Source organism: Bos javanicus, chromosome 1 (genome assembly GCF_032452875.1).
Source record: "Bos javanicus breed banteng chromosome 1, ARS-OSU_banteng_1.0, whole genome shotgun sequence".
In the NCBI taxonomy this organism is placed as follows: domain Eukaryota; kingdom Metazoa; phylum Chordata; class Mammalia; order Artiodactyla; family Bovidae; genus Bos; species Bos javanicus.
The window spans coordinates 142814216-142835252 of NC_083868.1; the positions used below are offsets into that span (position 1 = coordinate 142814216).

At 46.6% G+C, this 21037-nt stretch overlaps 1 protein-coding gene across 3 annotated transcripts in view; it reads left to right on the forward strand.

The window, feature by feature from the left end:
- The window catches only part of PDE9A (phosphodiesterase 9A), a 104027-nt gene that overhangs the window by 52805 nt on the left and 30185 nt on the right, over window positions 1–21037 (forward strand). For 2 of the 3 annotated variants that reach the window (XM_061422468.1, XM_061422476.1), the window contains exons 5-6: window positions 15389–15443; window positions 16310–16380. In XM_061422468.1, the coding sequence (XP_061278452.1) occupies window positions 15389–15443; window positions 16310–16380 (126 nt within the window). Of the gene's footprint in view, window positions 1–4413; window positions 4505–15388; window positions 15444–16309; window positions 16381–21037 lie in introns of those variants that run through there. The other variant, XM_061422483.1, reaches the window with a different exon arrangement.

Below are 21037 nucleotides of genomic sequence, written 5' to 3' on the forward strand. Positions count from 1 at the left end.
GGAGTGGGTTGCCATTTCCTTCTCCAATGCATGAAAGTGAAAAGTGAAAGTGAAGTCGCTCAGTCGTGTCCAACTCTTCGCGACCCCAGGACTGCAGCCCACCAGGCTCCTCCATCCATGGGATTTTCCAGGCAAGAGTACTGGAGTGGGGTGCCATTGCCTTCTCCGAAAGTGACTGTACTATTTTGCATTTCCACCAGCCATGAATGAGAGTTCCTGTTGCCCCGCATCCTCACTAGCATTTGGTGGTGTTGGTGTTTTTGATTTTTTTTTTTTTTTTGCTATTTTTTCAATTCTAATAGGTGTGAGTGGTATCTCATTATGGTTTTAATTTGCACTTCCCTGATGACATTGAGCATCTTTTCATATGTTTACTTGCCACATGGATATCTTTTTCTCTTGAACTGTCTTTTCAGATCTTTGCCCATTTTTTAAGTCATCCTTAACTTTTTAGTCTATTTAAAACTAACGTTGTACCACTTCACATAAAAAGTAAGCACTTTGCAATAGTAGAATTCCTCCCCACAACCTTTGAGCTATTGCCACAGTTCACTTTAGACCTATGCTATACACTGAATGCTTGTGTCCCCCCCAAAATTCACATGTTGAGATCCTAACCGCCAGTGTGATAGCATTTGGAGGTGGGGCCTTTGGATGCTGAGTAGGTCATGAGAGTGGAGCCCTTATGAATAGGATTAGTGCCCTTATAAAGGAGACCCAGTATTCTTGCCTGGGAAATCCAATGGACAGAGGATCCTGGTGGGCTGCAGTCCATGGGGCCACAAAAAGTCAGACATGACTTAGTGACTAAACAATGAAAGAGACCTCAGAGAGCTCCCTCGTCCCTTCTGCCCTGTGAGGACAGTGGAACAATGGCCATGTATGTGCCTGGCAGTGGGCCCTCCCCAGACACTGACTCTGCTGGTGCCGTGATCTTGGACTTCAGCCCCAAAACTGTGAGAAGCAAATGTCTGTTGTTTACAACCCACTGAGTCTCTGGTCGTCTGTTACAGCAGACGGAGCAACTAAGACAATTTACATCCATTATAAACTCCATAATACAGTATTAAGATTTGTAAACAGCCAGCTGTCTTTTGAAGAAATGATTAAAAGAAACTTAAAGATAACTTTTTGCCAATTCTGCTGCTTTTTTTTCTTTTCTGTAGATTCCAACTTCTGAGTGGTGTTACAGCCCTTCAGCCTGAAATTTTTCTTTTTTAACATTTCCTGAAGTACAAACTGCTAGTGACTAATTCTCTCAGCTTTTGCCTCTCTGAATTTGTCTCTGTTTTGCCCTCATTTTGAAATCTTTTTCAGGGTATAGGTTGCTGTATTCAGGGTTTTGTTTTGTTTTTGTATTTAGAAGGAATCTAAAGATGTCCTTTTTTTTTTTTTTTCTGGCTTCCACTGTTTCTGATGAGAAGTCAGCTTTTACTGTTGCATTTTGATGTTGTTCAGTTGCTCAGTTGTGTCCAACTCTTTGCAATCCCGTGGACTGCAGCATGCTTCCATGGGGTGAAGGACAGCCAGCTCCCCTGTCCTTCACCGTCTCCCTGAGTTTGCTCAGACTCATGTCCATTGAATCAATGATGCCATCCAACTATCTCATCTTCTGTCATTGTTCCCCTGCACGGGTGTCCCGTTTCTCTGGACACTTTGAAGGTGTTTTCCTTTATCCATGGGCTTCAGCACTTTGACCCTGCTTTGCCTTCATTTTCTTCTTGCTTATCCTCCTTGGTGTTCTTTGTTGAGCTTCCATGGTGTATAAATTTGTTTTCATTAAATTTGTCAACATTGTCACAATTACTTCATTAAGTGTATTTTATGCTCCTTTCTCTCCCCTTTCTTTCTGAGACTAGTTACATGTAGTTAGAACATTTGTTCTTATCCCTCAAGTGACTGGCTCTGTTATTTTTTTTTTAATATTCTTTTCTTTCCACTCTTCAGATTGGAGAGTTCATGATGATGGATCCTCAATTTCCCTGACTATTCTTCAAATTGCTATAAGCCCATCCATGATTTTTTAATGTCAGATATATTTTTAAATTCAACAATGTCGTATTCTTGTTTGTAGATTTTCCTCTTAAGATCCCCTATCTGTTTACCACTCACTAGCGTCTTTTTCTTTAGTTTTTGGATGTATTGCATGCTCAGTCACTCAGTCCTGTCTGACTCTTTGTGACCCCATGGACTATAGCCCACCAGAGTCCTCTGTCCATGGCATTTTTCAGGCAAGAATATTGGAGCTGATTTCCATTTTCTCCTCCTGAGGATCTTCCCAACCCAGGGATCAAACCCCTGCCTCCCATGTTGGCAGGCAAATTCTTTACCGCTGAGCCACCTAGTTGGAGAAGGAAATGGCAACCCACTCCAGTATTCTTGCCTGGAGAATCCCAGGGACAGAGGAGCCTAGTGGGCTGCCGTCTGTGGGGTTGCACAGAGTTGGACACGACTGAAGCGACTTAGCAGTAGCAGCACCTAGTTGGCCAAAAAGTTCTTTTGGGTTTTCCCGTAAGATGTTATGGAAAAACTTCCATGAACTTTCTAACTAATCCAATACTTATAATTGCCACATGAAAGGCAATTGTAAGTACATTCTCATTTCAACCTCTGTGTCATCTGGGGTTTTATTTTTAGTTTATCTTGTGCAGCCTCTACGATTATGCAGCTGATGGAGGGGAACCTTTGGTTCTGCTCAGTTTCTGATAGAGTTTTGCAAGAGTCCTCCTGTCAAATGAGGCCTCCATCATCCATCACCTTCTTCGATCAGAGTTGACCCTAAGAGACTTCTTCCTGACACCCATCTTCTGGGGTCATTTCGCACACCATCAAAGCCCAGACACAGTGGTCCAGGGTGGACTCCCTTTGGCTTCACCGTAATTCTACTTTCCCACAGAGCGTCCTATCACCAAGACGTATGAGGTTATCACATAATGGACAAAGTCCCGCCAGCGTGCACCGTCAATCAGCTGCCAGTTCTCAGCTTCAGATTCCTCTGAGGGTGTCCTTCTCCCTCAAAAGTCCACCTCCTCATCAGGCCATGGTGGCGGAGGGTGGGGGTCTGTTCTCAGAGAGGAGGCCAGTATGCAGAATGTCTTTGCCCTCATGGGTCAGCGAGACACTGCCCATCTTTTTTTTTTTATGTTGATGCCTTTTAATTTTTATTGTTAATTTTTTTATTGGTGTATAGTTGCTTTACAATGCTGTTAGTTTTTGCTGTATATCAAAGTGAATCAGTCGCACGTGTACATATATCCCCTTTTTTTGAATTTCCTTCCTATTTAGGTCACCGCAGAGCATTGATAAAGTGCCCTGTGCTGTACAATAGGTTCTCATTAGTTACCTATTTTCTACATAGCAGTGTATATGTGTCAATCTCAGTCTCCCGTTTCATCCCACCCCACCTTCCCCCCCTTGCTGCGTCGCAAATAAGCTCATCTATTTTTATAGATTCCACACGTATGCATTAATAGACAATATTTGTTTTTCTCTATCTGAATTTTTTAAAATGAAACAGATGAACATTTTTAATGATAAAAGGTACAATTCACAAAGAAGATAGACATCATAAACCATGAAACACCTAACAACAGAGAAACAAAGATACATAAAGCAAAAATCAGAAGAAATATAAGGGAAAAGAAAAAGACATATAATCATAGGCGACACTGCCCGTCTTTGCAGCCCACGTGGGAACATGTCTGGGGTGCACCGGGGGGGTCTGGCCAAGTCCCACCGAGGCTTTCTCGCTACATCAGCAGCCGCTTCAGGCTCTTAGGAGCCTTACATGATCAGCATGTACAAACCATTCAGAACAGTGCCTGGAATCTAGGAAGTGCTCCATAAAGACTGCCGTGGTTATTGCAATCATGATACTATAAAGTTGCATTGCTGTCTGTCCCAGGAGCTACTCCCTCTGAGACATTTTTCTCAAAAACTGAGCCTAAAGGGAGAGGAGGGCAGAGGGAGGAGTTGTGCCCAGACATCTGAGGTCAGACTCAGCTATGCAGACCTCAATTCCCAGCTCCAGAACAGAAGGGGACACAGTCCAGTTCCTGCCGCCGAGGGCTGGCGGGTCTGCAGCGAGCCTGCAAGGGCTCAGCCAAGACAGCTATGTAGGAGACACTCTCTCCCCACATCAGATATGGTCGCCAGGGCCCCAGGGTCCCCTTCACTTTCTTTGTCTCATCAGAATGGCTACCAGGAAGTGAAAGCATCTAGTTGAAGCCACACTGAGCATCACCTGGAACATCCCTTTGGCCGCCAATAGCCGAGGGTGATTTCTTGGCAGGACAGACCCTGGAAACGGTGCTTGTCCCTTTAAGGAGCGAGGCCAGGCCACTGTTCATCATCCCATTTTATTGTGCTCCTGGGCTGTAAAGGAAGCGCCCTCCTTCTGCTCTTTGTTTTATGACCTCCATAAACAGTGAATTGCCATGACTATGCCTGGGGCTAGAATGGCCTCGCTGGCTGGAGGGGCCAGGAGAGCAAAAGTGGAGCAGAGGTGAGTCCCCCCTTCTTCCCTGGAGAAGGGCAGTGCCACCCCCAGAAGGAGGGGTGGGAGGGGACACACAGGGAGTCCCCTCCTGGCCCTACCTACATGTAGCTCTGGAAATAAATGCACCCCCAATATTCAGGGTCTCAGATGGGGTGATTTTCTCTAATGCAAAAGCAAGACATGCCCTTTTGAAGGAATATCCATGTATTTTTTAGAAAAAGCTTTGGGAGGGAGTCAGTTAAGTATATTTTTTGAAGGATGCTCACGGGAGAAGGAAATGGTAACCCACTCCAGTGTTCTTGCCTGGAGAATCCCAAGGACGAGGGAGCCTGGTGGGCTGCCATCTATGGGATCACACAGAGTCGGACACGACTGAAGTGACTTAGCAGCAGCAGCAGCAGGGCTTTGGGTGAGATGGATAAAGTCAGACAGTTTGTGTATCATACTGACAGCATGGAGACACAGTAAAAATATCGTGCAACAGTTATACAGACGTATCAGGAGAGATTGGGACTCACGGTGGACTCCAGGCAGCACACACATGCCCACAGGTGTTACTCATGACACTGTTGGGGGTTGAGGTTCCAGAACCGTGCCAATGTCCCCAGGCCTCCTCCCTGCAGGCACAGGTGTGGGGCCAGAGTGTTACTAGGGCTGTGGTTGTCTCCCATTTGCCCTCAGGGAGGATGGTACGTGTGCCAACCAGCCTGGGTGTGCGGAGGATGGAGGAATGGCCGTGGACAGTCCAGCGTTCCGTCCACTGTTCTGTGCTGTCCAGCACGGCATGAAAAGAGCAGTACCTGTCCGCTGACTGGCCTAGCTGGCCACGGCATCGCCTTCAGCTGACCTCTGAAGTAGGAATTGGAGGGTTGGGCTGTCTTGTCGATCAGTTAAACCTGACTTTTATGTCGCTCTGCACTGCAGAGACGCAGGATTTGTCTGAAACAAATAAACAATTCCTGGAAGGGCTGGGAGAGGCGGAGGCGGGTTCCTTGAAGCATGCACAGCAGCAGAGTCGGGCAACAGCCTCTGGCACCGGGATAAGGCAGGTTCTGTTCTGGCCACTCGTGGGGGCAGCTGAAGAAACAGCATGGGGAAGGGTGCCCATCCTGCCAGCCGACAGGCAGAGTCCTGCCCACAACCCCCACTGGGCAACTCTGCACCCATCTCCAGCGGGTGGGCTGCTCCTGACCCCTCATTTCTGGCCCAGGACAGGTTGAGGGCCACCCTGGTAGAGAGCCACAGTCTGGAAATATCCAGAAAACCCAGTTCAGATGCTGCCAGACTGCAAGATGGTCCTGGAACTAAATGCAACTGTTCCCTGATAGGTGGGAGACTCTGCCAGCCCCGGCATCTACCTGGCAGGGCCCATTACCCAAGAGGTCAGTGGATGAGGCCACCAGCATATTTAAGTCAGGCCTGTCCCAGGTGTGAGCAGGGAGAGAGCACCCTAGACCTGCAGAGGCTGATGACGAGACCTCTGTGCTGACGGCTGACTGTTTGGCCTTCATTAAATCTTTGCCTTAGTTAAAGCCGTGGGCACTCATTAAATCGTGGTGAGCTTGGAGCAGCATCCTTGACGTTCAGTACAATGTCCTAGACCTGGGGACACTTCTGATGATACGTCAGCTGTTCTCACAGAGCAGAGTTTTCCCTGAAGTACACGTGGGTCACCCGTGGCCGTGGGCCGCCTCCACCGCAGCCTCCATTCTGTGAACCAGCAGGCATTCTGCTGACTCCTGTTCTCAGTCTTACTTCCTCTCTCAGTTATCTCAAAAACTTCCAAAGGTTTTTCAACAGTCCAGTCGGACACCAGCATGACCCCCCAGTCATGTCCAATCTTGAACTGCCAGCATCCCTGGCTGTGGCTGGTTATTCTTTTATTATTATTATTATTATTTTGACAACAAAAACATTTTGTATTGGGGTATAGCCAATTAACAATCTTGTGATATACCCCACAATCTTCTTGTGAGGTATAGCCAATTAACAATCTTGTAAACAGTGAAGGGATCCGCCATACATATACATGTTTCCATTCTCCCCCACCTCCCATCCAGGCTGGCATGTGCCATTGAGCAGAGTTCCATGTGCTATACAGTCGGTCCTTGTTGGTTATCCATTAAAATATAGCAGTGTGTACATGATCTTCCCACAGTCCTCAACTATCCCTTCCCCCCACCCCCACCCCGGCAACCATGAGTTCATTTTCTAAGTCCATAAGTCTCTTTCTCCTTTGTAAGTTAAGTTCGTTTATATCATTACTTTTTAGATTCCACATATGCGGCATGCCACATGATATTTCTCCTTCTCTGTCTGGCTCACTTCACTCAGTATGAGTCTCTCTAGGTCCATCCACGTTGCTGCAAATGGCCTCATTTCATTCTTTTTAATGACTGAGTAGTCTTCCACTGTATGTGTATACACACACACACACACACACACACCACATCTTCTTTATCTATTCCTCTGTCGATGGACATTTAGGTTGCATGAAATTAAAAGACGCTTACTCCTTGGAAGGAAAATTATGACCAACCTAGATAGCATATTCAAAAGCAGAGACATTACTTTGCCAACAAAGGTTCGTCTTGTCAAGGCTATGGTTTTTCCTGTGGTCATGTATGGATGTGAGAGTTGGACTGTGAAGAAGGCTGAGCGCCGAAGAATTGATGCTTTTGAACTGTAGTGTTGGAGAAGACTCTTGAGAGTCCCTTGAACTGCAAGATTAAACCAGTCAATCCTAAAGGAAATCAATCCTGAATATCCATTGGCAGGACTAATGGCTAAAACTGAAGCGCCAGTACTTTGGCCACTTAATTCAGAGCTGACTCACTGGAAAGACTGTGATGCTGGGAAAGGTTGAAGGCAAAAGGAGAAGGGGGTGGCAGAGGGTGAGATGGTTAGATAGCATCATCGGCTTAATAGACATGAATCTGAGCCAACTCTGGGAGATAGTGGAGGATAGAGGAGCCTGGCGTGCTATCCATGGGGTAGCAAAGAGTCAGACACAACTTCGCAGCTGAACAACAATGGCTGTTGGTGACCCTTAGTGACGTAACAACACCTGTGGCTGTCAGGGACCCTTAGTGACAGAACGACAGCACCTGTGGCTGTTGGCAACCCTTAGTGACATAGTAACACCTGTGATGTAATAGCAGTGGTGATGGCTAAGGCAGGACTGTGCACCACCGGCCAGGCTCTGCCCAGCGTATTTTACACACAATTTGTTTTAAGTTCAGAACTCCCCTGGGAGGAAGCAGTGGCCCAGGGCAGGAATTCCAGTGTACTGGGCTGGGGCGGGGGAGGCACCCACTTCCTGAACAGGCTGTGTTTATGGATGTGTGGGTGTGGTTGGCCTTTTGCACAGAGGCATTTTTTTTGCCGTTTCCCCTTGCACAAGAATGCAGATTGTGCAGGATCTAAAGAAGCAGCTCAGGGCGAAATTACAGAGATGGCAGCAGAATGAGCGCCATGACCTGGGCACCGGCGCCCTGGGGCTCTCTGCCTGCCAGCTTACCTTTGTGCCTGTGCCCTTTCTGAAGACATCAGATTTGTTGACATGGGTGGCACATGGGCTGAGGTGTAGCTGTTACGTGGACCGGAATATGAATATCCGAGCCTCGAATTCAGTCAGGAAAAGGAAGGTATAGGATGAAGTGCTTGGGGTAGAAATTAAATTTCAGCATCAAAATCCTGTGGTTAAGACTTCCAATGCAGAAGGTGCAGTTAGAGCCCTGGTCGGAGAGCTAAGATCCCACACACCTCTCAGCCAAAAAATCAAAACGTAACACAGAAGCAATACTGTAACAAATTCAATAAAGAATTAAAAAATAGTCCACATCAAAATAAAAAATCTTTTAAAAAAATCCTGTAATGCTCAAAGGAGCCCACCTCAAAAAACAAGGGAAAATTCCCCCTTAACTTTTTCTTTCCATTCAATCTATTACATTTTTTGTTAAATGTTTTTTAAGTCATAATACAATCACATGCAGTTGTAAGAAAAAATGCAGAGGCCCAGGCACCCTTTACCCTTTTTGCTGGTGTGGTAACATCCTTCAGACTGCAGTAAGAGCTCACCCCAGACGCTGCTGCAGTCAGGCGCAGAGCATCTCATCCCCCAAGGGGCCCTCGTGCTGCCTTTCTATGTCGTTCAGTGGCTAAGTTGTCTCCAACTGTCTGTGACCCCACGGACTGCAGCATGCCAGGCTTCGCTGTCCTTGACTATCTCCTAGAGTTTGCTCAGATTCATGTCCATTGAGTCGGTGATGCCATGCAACCATCTCATCCTCTGTCACCCCCTTCTCTTCCTCCCTTCAGTCTTTCCCAGCATCAGGGTCTTTTCCAAGGAGTCAGCTCTTTACATCAGATGACGAAAGTATTGGAGCTTCAGCTTCAGCATCAGTCCTTCCAGTGAATATTCAGGACTGATTTCCTTTAGGATTCACTGATTTGATCTTCTTGCTGTCCAAGGGATTCTCAAGAGTCTTCTGTAGCACCACACACCAATTCTTTGGCACTCAAATTTCTTCTTGATCCAACTCTCACAGCCATTTGTGACTACTGGAAAAACCATAGCTTTGACTGTACAGACTTTTATCAGCAAAGTGATGTCTCTGCTTTTTAATAGGCTGTCTATGTTGGTCATAGCCTTCCTTCCAAGGAGCAAGTGTCTTTTCTATAGCATCATCCAGATCCCTTTATCCACCGCCCCTTAACCCTTGACACTTACTAATCTGTTCTCCATCTCTATAGTTTTGTCATTTCAAGAATGTTCTATGTATGAGTGAGTTTGGAGACTGACCTTTTTTCACCCAGCATAATTCTCTAGAAATGCATCCAGGCTACTATGTGTATCACAAGTTCAGTCCTTTTTATTACTGAGTAATATTTCATGGTGTGTCCGGGACACTGTTTATTCATTCATCTGCTGAAGGGCATCTGGGTTGTTTCTGGTTTAGGGCAATTAAAAATAAAAGCTGTTCTGAACATTGTGTACCGACTTCTGTGTAAACATAACCTGTCACTTCTCTGTCCCAGAGGGCAAGTGCAGGTCATACAGTAATTGTATGTTTAGTTTTGTTAAGAAACTGCCAAACCCTTTTCCAGAATAGCTGTTCTGTTTTACATTCCCACCAGCAGTGTGTGAGTAAGCTAGTTTCTCCACATCTTTTCCAGCATTGGGGGTTGTCACTTTTTAAAATTTTTTTTTAGCTTTTTTGATAAGTGTGCAGTGATATTTCAGTGTGCTTTCATTTGCGTTTCCCAATGACTCATGTAGCTCAGCATCTTTTCATGTGCCTGTCATCCATCTGTATATGCTCGTCAGTAAAATGTCTGCTCATGGCAGTCCCTGGCGGTCCAGTGGTTAGGACTCAGGGCTTTCACTGTGGGGGCTGGCATTCAATCCCTGTTCAGAAACCAAGATCCCACAAGCCAAAACAAGCAGATGAGTAAATGTCTGTGCCCTGCCCTTTTCAAATTGAATTGTTCTGTGTTTTTACTGTTGAGTTTTTACTGTTCTTTTCATTGTCTATTTTCAAGTCTTTGTCAGATACATGATTTGCAAATTATTTTTTCCCCCAGACTATATACCTTTTTATCTCTTAACAGGATTTTTCCCAAAGGGAAAGTTCTACTTTTGATAAAGTCCAGTTTATCAATTTTCCCTTTTATGGACTGTTTTTGTTGTCGAGTCTGAGAACTCTCTGCCTAGCCCAAGAATCTGAAGATTTTCCTCTATTTTTTTCTAGATTTTATAGTTTCCTATTTTACATCCAGAGTCCACTTTGCATTTGTTGTTGGTATTCAGTCCCTAAGTCATGTCGGACTCTGTGACCCCATGGACTGCAGCATACCAGGCTTCCCTGTCCTTCAGTATTTCCCGGAGTTTGCTCAAACTCATGTCCATTGAGTCGGTGATGCCATCCAACCATCTCATTGTCTGTCACCCCCTTCTCTTCCTGGCCTCAATCTTTCCCACCATCAGGGTCATTTCCAATGAGTTGACTCTTTGCATCAGGTGGCCGAAGTATTGACACTTCAGCTTCAGCATCAGTCCTTCCAGTGAATAGTCAGGGTTGATTTCCTTTAGGATTGACTGGTTTAATCTCCTTGCAGTCCAAGGGACTCTCAAGAGTCTCCTCCAGGACCACAGTTCAAAAGCATCTGTTCTTCAGTGCTCATGTTCTTTATGGTTCAACTCTCACATCCATACATAATTACTGGACAAACCATAACTTTAACTCTACAGACCTTTGTCAGCAAAATGATATCTCTGTTTTTTAATATGCTGTCTAGGTTTGTCATAGCTTTCCTTCCAAGGAGCAAATGTCTTTTAACTCCATGGATGCCTGCAGTCACTGTCCACAGTGATTTTGGGTTCCAAGAAAATAAAATCTTTCACTGCTTCCACTTTTTCCCCATCTATTTGCCATGAAGTCATGGGACCGGATGCCATGATCTTAGTCTGAATGTTGAGTTTTAAGCCAGCGTTTTCACTCTCCTCTTTCACCCTCATCACAAGACTCTTAATGGTCTCACCATTTATATTTTTCTTTTACCAGAGTTTTGTAGTTTTCAACACACAACTTCTCCATATGTTTTATTTACATTTATTTGAGTTTTTTTAAGTGTATGTTCCTGATGTTCAAGCTGGTTTTAGAAAAGGCAGAGAAACCAGAGGTCAAATTAACAACACCCACTGGATCATGGAAAAAGCAAGAGAGTTCCAGAAAAACATCTATTTCTGCTTTATTGACTATGCCAAAGCCTTTGACTGTGTGGATCACAAGAAACTGGAAAATTCTGAAAGAGATGGGATTACCGGACCACTTGACTTGCCTCTTGAGAAATCTGTATGCAGGTCAGGAAGCGACAGTTAGAACTGGACATGGAACAACAGACTGGTTCCAAATAGGAAAAGGAGTACATTAAGGCTGTATATTGTCACCCTGCTTATTTAACTTCTATGCAGAGTACATCATGAGAAACGCTAGACTGGAAGAAACACAAGCTGGAATCAAGATTGCTGGGAGAAATATCAATAATCTCAGATATGCAGATGACACCACCCTTATGGCAGAAAGTGAAGAGGAACTCCAAAGCCTCCTGATGAAAGTGAAAGTGGAGAGTGAAAAAGTTGGCTTAAAGCTCAACATTCAGAAAACAAAGATCATGGCATCCGGTCCCATCACTTCATGGGAAATAGACAGGGAAACAGTGGAAACAGTGTCAGACTTTATTTTGGGGGGCTCCAGAATCACTGCAGATGGTGACTGCAGCCATGAAATGAAAAGACGCTTACTCCTTGGAAGGAAAGTTATGACCAATCTAGATAGCATATTCAAAAGCAGAGACAGTACTTTGCCAACAAAGGTCCATCTAGTCAAGGCTATGGTTTTTCCTGTGGTCACGTGTGGATGTGAGAGTTAGACTGTGAAGAAGGCTGAGTGCCGAAGAATTGATGCTTTTGAACTGTGGTGTTGGAGAAGACTCTTGAGAGTCCCTTGGACTGCAAGGAGATCCAAACAGTCCATTCTGAAGGAGATCAGCCCTGGGATTTCTTTGGAAAGAATGATGCTAAAACTGAAACTCCAGTACTTTGGCCACCTCATGTGAAGAGTTGACTCATTGGAAAAGACTCTGATGCTGGGAGGGATTGGGGGCAGGAGGAGAAGGAGATGACAGAGGATGAGATGGCTGGATGGCATCACTGACTCGATGGACGTGAGTCTGGGTGAACTCTGGGAGTTGGTGATGGACAGGGAGGCCTGGCATCCTGCGATTCATGGGGTTGCAAAGAGTCGGACACGACTGAGCGACTGAACTGAACTAAAGTGTATGTAAATGGTGCTGTGATTTTAATTTTAGTGTCTACATGGTCATTGCTAGTATATATAAATACAGTCAATTTGTATATTTATCTTGTATACTATGACCATGTTGAACTCACTTGTTAGTTCTATTTTTATATTTTGCTGAATTCTAATTGCTAATATTTTGTTAAGAATTTTTGCATTCATATTAATGGCAGATATTGACTTGCAGTTTTCCTTTTTTGTTGTCTTTGTTAGATTTGGTATCGGGTCAATACTAGCTTCATAAAGTGAATCAAAACGTGTACCCTTCTATTTTCTAGAAGAAATTGTTTAATTCTTGAAGGACTGATTAATTCTTCTTTAAATGTTTGGCAAAATTCTCCAGTGAAGCCATTTGCACCTGGAAATTTCTTTGGAGGGATTTTTTTTAAATAAACACAATTTCCTTAATAGTTGCAGACTTTTCAAATTGTGTGCTTCATATTGGATGAGTGTGGTAGTTCATACTTTTCTAGGATCTGGTCCATTTTCATTTAGGGTGTCAAGATTATGTGCTTAGAGTTGTTTTTAGTGTTTCCTTGTTACCCTTTTGAGGTCTGTGAGGTCTGTAATGCTGTCTCCCCTTTCATTCTAGATACTGGTGATCTGTGTCTTCTCTCTGTGTTTCTTAGTCTTGCCAGAGATTTGTCAATTTATTGATATCTTTAAATAACCAGTCCTTTGTTTCATTGATTTCCTGGGTTGTTTTTCTGTTTTCTATTTCATTGATTTCTGCTTTTTATTGTATCCTTCCTTCTGCTGTTCTTGTGGGTTTATTTTTGCTTTTCTTTTTCTAGGTTCTTAGATTATGGAGTTAAGAGTTTTCCTCTCTGCAAATGCAAGCATACAGTGCTATAAATATTCCTCTCAGCACTGCTTTAGCTGTGTCCCACAGCTAAATTTTCATGCGTTGTATTTTCATTTTCATTCTACTTGGCAGAAAACAGCAAAATTCTGTGAAGCAATTATCATTCAGTGTCTATCTTTATATCCCTAAGACCTCCTCTTTGACCCATGTATTACTTAGAAGTGTGTCATTTAGTTTCAAAGTGTTTGAAGATCTTTCTGTTACTGATTTCTAGTTTGATTCTCTTAAAGGTCATAAACCATACTCTATTTGGTTGTGGTTCTTTCAGATTTGTTGTGGGTTTTGTGTGTGTGTGCACCGACCTATGGTCTACTTTGGTATATGCTTCATGGGCACAGGGCTTCCCTGGTGGCTCAGCTGGTAAAGAATCTGCCTACAGTGCAGGAGACCTGGGTTTGATCCCTGGGTTAGGAAGATCCCCTGGAAAAGGGAAAGGCTACCCACTCCAGGATTCTGGCCTGGAGAATTTCATGGACTGTATAGTCCATGGGGTCGCAAAGAGTTGGACACACCCGAGCGACTTTCACGTCACTTCATAGGCACCTGAAAAGAATGTGCATTCTGCAACTGTTGATGGACTTTTAAATATATCTCAAGACTGAGACAGGCCACTAACTCTTAAAGGTTGTATGATACACTTTTGCCCAAGATTTCAGAGTAAGTGATCTAAAATACTGCTAAGTTCACCAAAGAAGCCTGTGAAGCCTTCTCACTGGTGGGTCTTGTCAATGGAGCCACCATTTTTCTCCCCTGAGGGGTCTGGTCCTCTCTGAAGGATAGAACTTTGATCAGCTCAACATGTGGCTCAAGAAAGTTTCCTGGCTGACATATTTACCCTTGTATTTCCAAGAGATATGATGGGACATCGTTTTCCTTCTTCTCATCAACTCATAGGATGCTAAAGCCAGAGGAAACCTTGGGTCATCTGGTCTACTCTTTCCTTTGGCAGGTGAAGGAATGAGGTCCTAGAGGTTATTTTAGATTATTTTTTAAAATACTTCTGTGAAATTAACATAAGTTATTATAGAAGTATATTAGATATAGAGAAACAAAAATAATCTTACAACCAAAAAGTAACTACTATTATTATTTTGGAGTATACTCTCCCAAGTTTTAAGAAATGGAATCACACTGTACTATGACTTTCTTAGTTTTATAATAGGCATGAACATTTTTCTAAGATATTATTCCTAGTAGCAGAATACGCTTCCACAGTACAGATGCACCACACCACATCTAAATGGTATAAGTGATGTCCATCACAGTTTTCACTGCGTTAAATAACGTCATGATGAACATCTTTTGTGTCCATATATGTGGTTTTTCCTAGAACTGGAAACAGTAAATCAGAGCACGTGAACATGTTTAGCTTTGGAGCCCTGTTGCCAAATTGGATTATCGGGGGGGTTTTGTTTGTCTGGACACGCTTGGCTCGGTTTTGATTTGTGTCGGGTTTAGAGTCTATATGGAAGCTTACGCGAGTTCAGGAGGAAGCCTTGTTTAGGTCCCCAGAATTTTAAGGTGTGAGCTAAACTGCCACCTGGAACCAAGGGGAGAGCCCGCCCTTCCCAAGAGCACAGAGTGGCTGGAACGGTGCCGTGCATTCCTCACCTTTCTATGAGGCATCCCGCATTGGGCCCAGCCAGGAAACCGGAAAATGGGCAGCTACATACAGCCTGGGGTCTGGACCTTGTAAACCCAGCCGCCCAGCCCAGTTTTATGTACCAGGCAACAGAGGGACAAACTCGCTCACCCCAGCTGCTTCCTCTCTCTGGGACCTACCGTGAGAACAGTGTGTGTTGCACTCAAAATATGCCTTGAACTTTCTGTCATAGTAATTGCCCCCATAAAATGGTCCGGGGCATTGCATGAAAGCGTCCCATATTTAAAGACCAGTCCTGCCTGCTTTTATGGCTGGTGCTGACTGCAGGAAGATCACAGCCCCGGCCACTCTGCTGAGGCACCACTGAGAGCTGTCCCAGGGGGAAAGGGCATCTGAAGCTGGACGGGAAACCCGAGGCCCAGGAAAGGCCCTGCTGCCGACCAGTGACCTGAGCACCCCTCCCCCAGGTACCCAGGCAGCTCCTGGGCACGGTGTTGGGGTTCAACCCGTGGTCCACAGAGTGCACCCTTTTCCATTAGTCTTTCTTTTCTCATCTGCAGAGAAAGAAGAACTGATCCAGAACGTGCTGACCCAGGTGGCGGAGCAGTTCTCAAGGTACAGAATCTTCTGGATGCATCCTTTCCGGGGCTGGGTACTCTTTCTCTTCTTGGCGGGTGGGCCCATTGCCGTGAGGCTATCTCAGCCGGTGGGCTCTCATCCATCACTTCCCCAGAGAAGCTACCTGCCCGGTGGGGTCCTTTGGGGAATTCTGTAACTAAGCCAGCATGCATGGGGTCCAGGAAATGCTCGCCTGCTGGTGCTTTCAGAGTAAGAACCCGTGTTGCTGAGAATGTCCTCAGGGGCTCTTCTGGGGCGAGGACTTCAGCCTACGGGAATTGGCAGCATAGAGATCCTGTGTGGATCTCTGGCTCACTCTTCATTCTGAGTTATGCTGCCGGTTCTGGAGTCAATGCTTTGCATTTTCTCAGTCACCTTCCATGGCATCTTACTGCCCCTCGGGTAGTTGAAATGGGGAGAAGCCATATTTCCTTAAAGCCCAAGAGTTGTTGAACTGAATGGGTTAGATCCCAGAGAAGGGCACACCAGCTGCCTAAGGTGGTCTGTGCCCAGCGGGACAGGGTGTGTGTGTGTGGAGGGGTGAGTGCTGGTCCATGCCAGTGGTGAGCAGAGAACCCAGGTCCTCCCCAGAGAGTATCTGCTCACTGGCCAGGTATGGGGAGTAATCATGCCCGCTCTGGGTTCTGGTCTTGGAAAATACACCTTCGAGATAATTCCAGAGTGTATCCTTTTCCTCCTCCCCACTGCCTCCCATCAGTTCCTTAAAAGCAACTCCTCTGTTTGGATCCCTTACCAGCCCACCTGTGGGCCTCACCGTGGCAAGGAGCCGGCAGATGTTGACTGAACCCACTTTAACTTGGAGAATTTGAGGAGTTATGTTGTTTTGTTTTTTTCCTTCCCAGAGCTTTTAAAATCAATGAGCTGAAAGCTGAATTTGCAAATCACTTGGCAGTGCTAGAGAAACGCGTCGAATGTGAGTGGCATGTTGATGTCTTTTCGCTGATGTGTCTTTTAACCTCAGTTTAAATTAAGCCACTTGAGCTGTGGTGCGTGATGGTGGCAGGGGAGGTGAGGCTGAGAACGAATGTTTTGTCTTTGTGAAATACTCAGTACTTACCTTTGAAGTTAACGAAGGCTAGAAGAGTGATAAATCTTAAGCGTTTTATTCTGTTTTAAAAGTAACCCAGTAACTCGCAACGTGTTAGAAGTACACAGTAATTTGCAATCCGGTGCATGTCATCACATGGTATGTGTCATGGTGGCACAGAGGAGCACAGAGGAGACCACGGGGCTTCCTAGACCGGGCCCCCCCAGAGAGGAACCTCTGCAGAACAGCTTGTGTGTGTCCCTTTCTACATAAATGAGAACACACCAACCCATACTCTCTGGTTTCACAGTTTTAGGGGAAGATGTCTACTTAATGACCACCAAGTCCTGACTCAGTGACCAAGTAGCTAAAACTCCAGAAGATAACAGCTGCCATTCAGTCACCCTTTGTGTCCCATCCGTAAAATAAGGGGCAGTGCTTGAATTCCTTGTGGTCCACAATTCCCCGCCCAGGGCCCAAAGAGATGGCTCTTTGTCAGTGTCAAGGCCAGTGTCAAGGTTAATGGCTCCTGGGCACTGCATTTACTGACTTGCGGAGTGAGTAAACAGACTCCAGACGTGAGGCTATCGGGATGGCATCACAGCCTCTACCTGGCTAACTCATTGAAGGTCACTTTTCATACCTTGTATGAACTGCTTGGTTTTTTCCAAGAAAAAAAAAATCACGATTGTGTCCAAAACCAGTTCGCCTAAAGAACTTGAATCGTGATTTACAGTCACCCTCTTCAAAGTGCAGCGGCATTTTTTAAATCCATTTGATCATTAGAGCTGCAAAACAGTTCTGTTTTCCCCACTGACAGTGAAGAAGCCAAAGAGATTAAGTGACCTGCTTGAGTTCATTCAGCAAATTGGAAAAGTAAATACCATAAAGAAGGCTGAGCAGCGAAGAATTGATGCTTTTGAACTGTGGTGTTGGAGAAGACTTGAGAGTCCCTTGGACTGCAAGGAGATCAAACCAGTCAATCCTAAAGGAAATCAGTCCTGAATATTCATTGGAAGGACTGATGCTCAAGCTGAAGCTCCAACACTTTGGCCAGCTGATAGGAAGAACTGACTCACTGGAAAAGACTGATGCTGGGAAAGATTGAGGGAAAGAGGGGAAGGAGTCAACAGAGGATGAGATGGCTGGATGGTATCATCAATTCAATGGACATGAGTTTGAGCAAACTCCGGGAGATAGTGAAGGACAGGGTTGCCTGGCATTGTGCAGTCCATGGGGTTGCAAAGAGTTGAACAAAATTTAGAGACTGAACAACAAGCCCTGAGGTCCTAGGGCTTTCATCAGCACCTTTCACCATGAGGAGCTGGGGATTTGAGGGGAGGCTTGAGGAAGAGCAGGTTAGAAAGCTGCTGAGGCAGCTGGCCTTGTACCCACTGCCACGGACACTGGTCATGGCTGCATCGAGCAGAAAAGAGGTTTTGCCTCCTAGGGATTAGCAGGGGGGTCCCCTGGGCACTGAGAGTGTCAGGACGAGGCTCCTCAGTAGCTGTTCATCAGGAGCAGTGCCCCATACGCCACATAGAGCTGATGATGTGAAGACTCGAATCTGGCAGATCTGAGCCCCAGATATACAGTATCCCCAGCACCCTAAGGTCAGTGCTGGGACCCCCACGGCTCATGGCCACTGCTGCAAACGTCAGGCTTCTTCTCTGTTCACCAGCTGCAGATCCAGAGTCTGGGCAGAGTGGACCCCATGCACACACACATACACACACACACCCACACACACACACACACACACCCCGCCCCCTACCCCTGCCCACTGCAGGGAAGGCCAGAGAAACTGAGTATGTTTGTTTCCCGTGGTTGTCATGTCAACGCACCCAAACTAGGGGGTTGGAACAACAGGAATGAATTCTCCCGAAGTCTGGAGGCCAGATGCTGAGGTCACGGTGCCGCGGGGCCAGTTCTTCCCGGAGGGGCCCTGTCCTGAGCCTGCTGTGGCTCCCAGGCTGCCCGCGGGCTTGGCATGTGGCCGTCACTGCACTCAGCCTCCCCCTGCCCTCCTTTGTGTTCAGGTCTCCCTCTACCTTCCCGCATCAGGCACCTCTCTGTGGATTCTGAGCCCACCCTCACCCAGGACGATCTGATCTCAGGATCCGTTTCCTAAACAGAGTCACACTTGCATTCTGGGGATCAGGATGTGAGCCTCTCCCTTTGTTGTTGCTGTTCAGTTGCTCAGTCACGTCCGACTCTTTGCAGCCCATAGACTGCTAAACGCCAGGTTCCTCTGCCCTTCACCATCTCCTGGAGTTTGTTCAAACTCATGTCCATTGAGTCGTTGATACCATCCAACCTTCTCATCCTCTGTCATCCCCTTCTCCTCCTGCCTTCAATCTTACCCAGAATCAGGATCTTTTCCAATGAGTTGGCTCTTCACATTAGGTGGCCAAAGGATTGGAGCTTCAGCTTCAGCATCAGTCTTTCCAATGAATATTCAGAGTTGATTTCCTTTAAGATTGACTGGTTTGATCTCCCTTGGTTTCCAAGGGACCTTCAAGAGTCTCCTCCAGCACCACAGTTCAAAAGCATCGGTCTTCAGCACTCAGCCTTCTCTATGATCCAGCTCTCACATCCGTACATGACTACTGGAAAAACCATAGCTTTGACTTGACAGACCTTTGTCGGCAAAGTGATGTCTCTGCTTTTTATTACGCTCTCTAGATTCGTCATAGCTTTTCCCTATGTCATTGCCTGTCTCTTACGGGGGCACAATTCAACCCACTGCTGTGAGCGTTCGCTGTTTCATCTTCTGCAGTGGGAGGCAAGCCCCACTTCCCACCAAGCCCCATGGGGTAGAACTGTCCACACGTGGGAAGTGGTTCAGCCAGAGATCACAAAAAGCGTTCACTGCTGAGTCACTGCCTGCACTTACAGAGAAGAGCCGTCTTCCAGTCACCACCTGGAGAGCAGATGCCTGGCGGGTGGAGGGGGGCAGCAGGTGCCTCCTGCTTCATCCTCCTCTCTTCCAGCTCCACTGGCCCCTCCCTGCACAGAAGCCAGCTCCAGGCCTTCCATTCTTTGTACACTGGCGGGTTAAAGAGGCCGTTAATTAATTTTCAGAACTCCTGCCGAGCGCTGTGAGACCGAGGGCTTCCGGTCTCTGGCCGTGAGAGCAGCAATCGGGCAGAGAAGTGTCTGTATTTTGCCTTCAGGTGGCTCGTGGATTGAGAACCGGTAAAGGACAGAGCCCTGGGAACCGTCTCCCCTGGTCTGTCCGTGCCCCACATCCTCCAGAACTAGCTCGAATCTCCTCCTAGGGCTCTTGTGTGAATCACAGAAGTCACACACATGCACACAGGTGACCTGGAAGACGCGGTCCAGCTCCACGACATCACGGTTACTCGTGTTTTTACTAGTTGTATTCATCCTAGCACCAGAGGCCTGGGCCCTGCATGGGAGGGATGGAGGGGGCTTGCATTTCTCAGGGGGAAGAGAGGGTCAGGGTTAGGCTTCTAGGCGCTTTGGTCAGCTGGATCGTTGGGGTGGGGGGCACTCTGGGCGGCGGGTTACCCCAGCCCCATTTTAGTACCTGTCCCCATGTCAGCCCCCAGCACCCTCACCTCCTCCTGGCTGCCCGTCGTGCACAGGAGTGGCGGGTTCACACACTGCAGGAGGTGGTTCTTGTGCCGCTTGAACTCCACTTGGCTTTAGGCCCGGCCTCTCCTGGTGCTTGTGGCTGACTGCTCCCAGGCTCGCCAGGCTCCACCGTTAACAAGGAAATGACCACAGTTGCCTCACCTGAGCTGAGCCCCCGGGGGCAGGGGGGTATGAGTTCCAAAGAGCCGCCCAGACGTAGCATCTGTGCCTCCCGCAAAGACATCACAGGGACCCTGGAAGTGGACAGCGGAGGCCCTCTGGACGGTCGGCACTCAGACCTCTGCCATCGGTCACTTGGGGAACTGGTCACCCCAGCCTCTCAGAAGGTCAGTCCCGACCCTGCACTGCCGCCAGAAGCAAGCCAGCTGTGAAGGCTGCCAGGCTGCTCCAATTGGCCCGGCCAGACGTGGACACACACACACACACACAGAGGCACACACACACCCATACATGTAGACACACACAGAAACAGGGGCACATATACTCAAAAATACACAAACCCTTACATACATACACATATGAACAGACATGTGCGCCATGCTCACATGCATACGCGCTGTGTCTGGTGTGTCTGAGCTGCTGCTGACTGTTCTCTGCTTCTGAGGTCCAGAGAGGGACCAGCTAGAACTGCCTATCTGTAAACCACGTTACATTGGTTTGACTTGTGTTTGAATGGAATTTCCTGCTTTTTTTTTTAACCTTCTCAAGTGTTTAATTTTTTGGAGTCAAATATAAACTTTTCTGTAGCTCTTAATTCACCTTCAAGGCTTTCCTTCCTTTTCTACAGAATGTTTTCCTTCTTTGGGAGGCTGGGGTCTGGCTTAGGTGGAAGGGTGTTGTAAACACAGGACACCCAGGGCCTCCTCTTGCTTCCCGGCTGGAGGTGAACCGTCCAGGGCACCCCCCTCCCTCCCTCCCTTTC